The sequence below is a fragment of the Vidua macroura genome, chromosome 6, assembly GCF_024509145.1.
Source record: "Vidua macroura isolate BioBank_ID:100142 chromosome 6, ASM2450914v1, whole genome shotgun sequence".
Lineage (NCBI taxonomy): Eukaryota > Metazoa > Chordata > Aves > Passeriformes > Viduidae > Vidua > Vidua macroura.
The window spans coordinates 59611236-59617063 of record NC_071576.1 but is presented as its reverse complement, the minus strand read 5'-3'; the positions used below and the strand labels follow the sequence as shown (position 1 = coordinate 59617063).

General features: G+C 54.6%; 1 protein-coding gene across 1 annotated transcript; it reads right to left on the bottom strand.

The window, feature by feature from the left end:
* Positions 1-3441: 3441 nt before the first annotated feature.
* Positions 3442-4808, bottom strand: RASSF10 (Ras association domain family member 10). Its single transcript, XM_053980531.1, has one exon. It carries the CDS (start codon positions 4768-4770, stop codon positions 3442-3444), a length of 1329 nt encoding a protein of 442 aa, XP_053836506.1. The 5' UTR covers positions 4771-4808.
* Between the last annotated feature and the right edge of the window lie 1020 nt (positions 4809-5828).

Sequence of the window (5828 nt, the reverse complement as noted above, 5' to 3'; positions counted from 1 at the left end):
CCTGCATAGGCACAACAGAATGTAGGGTCAGAAAAAACATGGCCAAGGGCAGCAAACACACAGGACTTGTGTAGGAGTGCTTTTTAATGCTTGTTTAAAGGGTGCCTGAAACTAAGGCCTGATGCGACTCTGATTTAACAAAACTTTTGATTTCTGTAGCTGTTGCCTGAGAAAAGCCTGGTGGCCTCAATCCATGATGATTCCTTGGAGAAGCAGGCTGTTGAATAGATAGGGCAATCTGATAGTATACACTACTTAAATAAATTTAATGCTGTTAGGTTTTTATTTAATTCATGGCTGTCTACATCTGTCTTAGGAAGAGAGAAAGATTAGGTTGGAATCGACTCTGAAAATTAGTATGGTATTCTATGAACTATCCATAGCATACTACGGTATGGATAGTACATAGAATGGTATTAAAACATCCCCAAAACCTGTGTTTGTTGGACCTTTCACCTCTCTCTCGGTGGTGCCAGAAGGTAGATTTCTGTCATGGTGTTGGTCAGGGCTTTTTTCTGCTGCTATCTCCCTCTCCCACTCTGTCTGAACTGCAAAGGAGATAAAAATTCTGCCCTTCTACCTGTGGTTCTGAATCAGCTCTCCTAACCCTTAGCTATAAGCCCAGCAAAACCCCACAGCCAAATTCCCTGACAAGCATCCTGTGGCTTGTCTCTATTACCTCAGTAAGGATATACAAGCCCAGAAGAAGGGAAGGGAGGAGTGCCTGGTCCAATGCAAACAGTGATTTCCTCTTCTATACTAATGTTTTAATAATGGTTTGAGAGCGATAGGGATTTATGAGGAGGTTGGAGCTCAGTCTGTGAGCCTCTTGCACTTGTAACTGTTTAAATATCAAATAAATTTACCGGATTTCACCTGCACGACATAAAAGCACACTCCAATAGGTGCTCCTAAGAATTCACTCTAGCTCCCACCAAACCCTTGAGACTACAGTGCCACGTGCAGCGTTCTCACCCCTGTCCTCACAGGACAGGGGCCAGCAGCTCTGCAGGGCCATGATCTTATTTGGGCCATGGAGAAGCCAAGAGCAAGCACCACACGGTGCCCCAAAACCACGGCCCTCAGCAGCCTAAAGCAAAAGTGGGTTCCTCCCGATTTTACGGGTTTTCCTAGCTGAGGATGAGTAGGCAGACTCTGCTTTACAGCTCTGAATTCCCTGCCTTCCTTCACCTCGTGCTTCACAGACTGCCTGATGCCTCTATCAGCAGTACAGTGATGTGCACCCCCTCTTGCAGCTCATTTCTACAACGCGCTTACTTTTTATTTGCTCGGTGTGGTAATGGAGAACTTGCGCAAAGCCAGCTCAGCTTTATTGCTCACATCAGTGCCTGGGGAAGCTGCGAGCAGGTCCTTGCACCACCCACCCCTTACGTCCACACTGCTGAAGGCACAGCAGCAGTGGGACTCCCCTGCCCCCAGTTTTTCTTCGGCTCTGCTTCCACAAAAATCCAAAATCCTCACTCTGGACATGTGCTGGTGCTTCTAAATGCCACTGCACTGCCCCTGCAGTGGCCAGAGCTGAGGACAGTGCACTGCTACTTGTACCTGAGGAAGCCCCTTGTGCCATCAGAAAGTGAAGGGACGATGCCATCATCCCTTGTATCTTTCCACTTGCTTTGCACACAAGGTTAACACCACAGAATCTCAGTCCTGGCATGATTTTTAAATCACACAAATTGGGAACACTTGTTTAGCCTTATTAAGAGTTTTATTAGCTCTAAAAATAGGTTCTTAAATATTTTCCAAGGTTGACTAAATATGAAAAACAATTATATAGTCAGTGTTTAAAATAAACCACAGTTTGTTACAACTGAGATCCATTCAGTGGAATAACATTTATCAAGAGTCATAGCATATAGAAAATTGTACAGCCTCTGCAAATCCACAGACAGTAATTCTCTGCTTGCTTTCAAACTGAGCAGCTCCTGAACCTAATTTTCTGATGTCCATCAGAATTCTTACCAACAGGAACACTGCAAGCATGGAACGCAGTCTTTGGGTGAGAAGGCTGCGAGGTTTTTAATGAAAATAAAGAACTGGTCTATTGGTGTACCCCTTTTTTATATAATTTCTTATTGTTAAATGAAAACTTTTATAAATAATCTTACATAAATAATAATCTCAGAAGTTTTAAAAAGTTCACACCATCAGTCGGACCTGACTCAACATTCTCGGGTCTCTCACCGCTTAAAGTATTTCTGCAATTATTCTGGAATACAAGAATCTGGAATGTCTCTTATTGCAAGAGCAGATCATCTATTTTGGGCAAGAGTTAAGCTGCAGAGGAAGATTTGGCAGTTAAGTGAAATGCATGTTACAGCTGATGGCTGCTTTTTTGTTTTATTGGAATAACTGAAAAGATTAAGCTGTAGTGCAGGTAGGGCTTGAGTCATGCTTTTATCGTTGCATCTCTTGGCCTGATATGAACTATGTTATTAAAAATGTTAGCTCAACCTGATTCTGTACTTTGTTTATCTACAACCAAGCTCAGCCAAAGATCAGCTAGCCTAGTGAAAAAATGTAGTTGAAGGCTGTGTACATTGAGGCACTGCTAATTGCCTTCCACGACTGTCAAACGACTACAGATACTAACAGATTTCTTAGTATGCCTTTAAACAAAGCACTCTTATCTATGCATAAGGAAAAGCACTACGCAGAGCAGAGCTAATACACGTTAACCTATATCTCGATTTAGTTTGTTGTTTAGAAAAAGAAAAAAAAAGGAAGTGATTTATCACCCCTTTTCGTTGCCAAAAGGAACTGCAGTACCGTCCAAAGGCTGGCGCCCTGGGAGATCCCAGTGTCAGTAGGACTGACGCCTCTTTTCCTCTGTAGTGTTTAAATGATCAGCAGCTTTGGTGTAGCGACCTTTTGCCTGTAAAGGAGCCGGGTGCATTTGTGACGGCCAGTAGAGCCCAGTATAACCCACCACAAGCCACCATCTGACTCTGCAATGCCGAGAAGCTGTTCGGGAGATGCAGATCCCCGCTCGGGAGCGCGTCCTGGCCCTTCGCTCGTGAAGAGCTTACCCGGAGCACCCTTGGACTGCAGCGGGGAGATCGCGGCCAGCCGGAGGATTAAAAGGTCCGGCAAGAGAAGCTTCGGAGGGAAGCAAGCGGCAGGATTTAAGGAGCGAGCAATCCCAGGCGTGAATGAAGCACAAACACGCTGTGGGTTTTCTCTTCCTTAGATAAAAGTACCGGCGAGCCAGCCTAAACGCTGCCCGCGGATGACTAGTCAGAACAAGTTTAAACTCCAGAGCTCAAATTAAAATGTTTCCTCTGTGTGACTGCCTCCTGCGCCGGGAGGTTCCTCGCCTGCCCCACACTTGCCCGCAGTCCTCCGCCGCCCTCTGCCCCGGCACCCCGCTCCGCCCGCCCGCCCTGCGCCCGCGGTGGCTGCGGCGGGGCGGGCGGGCGGCTACACGAGGGACTCGCAGACGGGCAGCGAGTCCGAGTCCTGGCTGTGCATGGAGCTCAGCCCCGTGTCCGAGTCCTCGTCATTGTCGGCGCGGTCCTTGCGCAGCGCCCGCGCCTGCTCCACCCAGCCGCCCCCCGCCGCCGCCGGCCGCCCCCCGCCCGCCGCCCCGAGCGGCTCCGCCGGCGCCTCCGCCACGTCCAGGGTGCCCAGCGTCTCCAGCAGGCGCTGCAGCTCCCGCTCCTTGTCCTCCCACGCCCGCTGCGTGCAGTCCAGGTCGGTCTTGACGGCCTCCAGGTCCGTGCTCAGCTTGAGGCCGATGTAGAGGCTGGTGCTCAGCTGGGTCTTGACCCGCTCGTGCTCCAGGTGCAGCTCGCCCTCGCCGCCGCTCAGCTCCGTGGTGTCGCAGTCCGTGTCGGCCAGCCCGGGCCCCGCTGCCAGCTCCAGCTCCTCCCGCCGCCGCTTCATCCAGCGCTCGTTGAGCTCCTCCTGGATCTCGGCGGCCAGGTGCTCCAGCAGCTCCTCCTGCTGCGCCCGCTGCTCCTGCAGCTGCAGCACCTCCTCGCACTTCCTGGCGTAGTCCTCCTCGGGGGCGGGCTGGCCCGGCTCCCGGCCCGGCTCGGGCTCGCCGCCGCCCGTGCCCACCAGGTAGGTGTCCTGCACGTAGTTGACGCCGTGCCGCTTCATGCGGTCCAGGTGGATCTTAGCCTCGTACCTGTCGATCTCGCGGTCCAGCTCGCGGAGCCGCTGGATCTGCTGTCGGATGGTGTGGTCCTGCGAGAGCACCAGGTGCACCAGCGTCTCCATCCTCTCCGCCGACGAGGCCTCCCGGGCCAGCGGCTGCTGCCGCTTCTTGTTGATCTTGGCCAGTTTGCGGAAGGCTTTCCGCACCACCCGCCGCTGCCGCTCCTGCGTGAGCGCCAGGCTGGCGCGGGCCGCCCCCAGGCCGCGGCCGGGGCGCTCCTTGCTCAGCACCACCCGCGCCTCGGCGCTGCGCGGCCCAGCGTTGGGCAGCGAAGCCTCGCTGCGCACCAGCACGAAGCGCACGTTCTCCTGCTCGTCCCCCCACGCCACCCAGAGCCGCAGGATCTTCGTCTTGTTGGGCAGGATCCTCTCGAAGCCGCGCCACTTCTCCACGATGCAGTAGGAGTGCGGCGGCCCCGACAGCATCCCGCCGGCGGGCTCGGGCGGCGCCGGGCGCTGCCGCCGGTGGTGGCTGTCCTCCAGCAGCACCCGCACCACGTCCGAGCAGGTGGTCCGCCGGGAGAGCCCGGAGATCAGCTTCTCCTCCTGGCAGATCCACACCGAGATCTTCCGCTCCTCGGGCTCCATCGGGGGCGGCTGCGGGCGGGCGGCCGGGGCCGCGGGCTCAGCGCTGGCCGGGCAGCCGCTCCATGGGGAGCGCTCGGCGGAGGCGCGGCGCTGCCCGTCCGCCCGGCTTCGGCGCGGCCGGGATGCCTTGCCGTCCCCTCCCCGCCCGCGGCACCCCGCCCGTGCGCTCCGCCGGCCGCTCCACCCCTTCCTGCCCGGTGCGGCGGGGCCGCCGGGGGCGGGGGGGGCCGGCCCGGTGCGCCGGGAGCCGCCGCGGTGCCGGCCGCTGTCCGCGCCACCCCGGGATTCGCTGTCCCCACGTGGGCGCCCCGCGGCTCACGCCCCGCAGCCCGCGCAGAGATCCGCCGGCGCGGACACTTCGGGGCAGGTGGCCGTCGGCTCCGTGTCCTCCTTCTCCGTGCGCTGCCTGCGCCGGGAACGAGCGAGCGAGCGGCGTCGGGGATCCTCCACAGTGCCGAGGGACAAGAGCGAATCCTGGAGCTTCAAAGGGAAAGCCAGAACTAGTGAGGAATTTCCAGTTTTAGTAAATCATCCGCCTATAATTAGGAAATTCATGTTTGTGAAGCACTTTGCAGATGAAATATGCAAAGGACGGGAATGTCTAAGTGTTATTAAAATACTAGCTGAGCCAGATTTTAATGGAAGCTTGCTGTGTACTTTGATGGGAACAGGATCGGACTCGGAGTGCGGATTAAAATGAGAAGATGGGAAAAATAGTAATAAAACGCAGGGTTATGGCACTGATTTTCACTGATTGCATCACGGGGTTCACGGACCTAGGCTTTTCTAAGTGATTGAAAAAGTACTATAATGGACAAAGAAAGAAAACTGTCTCAATCCTGAAGGCTGATCTGTACCTTCCGAGGGAGTTTTAGAGCCAATAAAATCGGTGTGCCGTGTGGAGAGGGCTTTTACCTGGATAAGGTTCGTGCTCCAGTCAGTGTAACAGAACGGAGTCATGGCATTGCAGCCTAACTCCTGTCGTTCTGCTGCTAGAAACAGCGGAGCTGGGGCACACCAAACAGCGAGGGAGCAATTACGTAGCCTAATGTCCTCTT

Coding starts and splice junctions, on each gene's coding strand:
- RASSF10 (XM_053980531.1), bottom strand. CDS start 4,770: ATGGAGCCCGAGGAGCGGAAGATCTCGGTGTGGATCTGCCAGGAGGAG.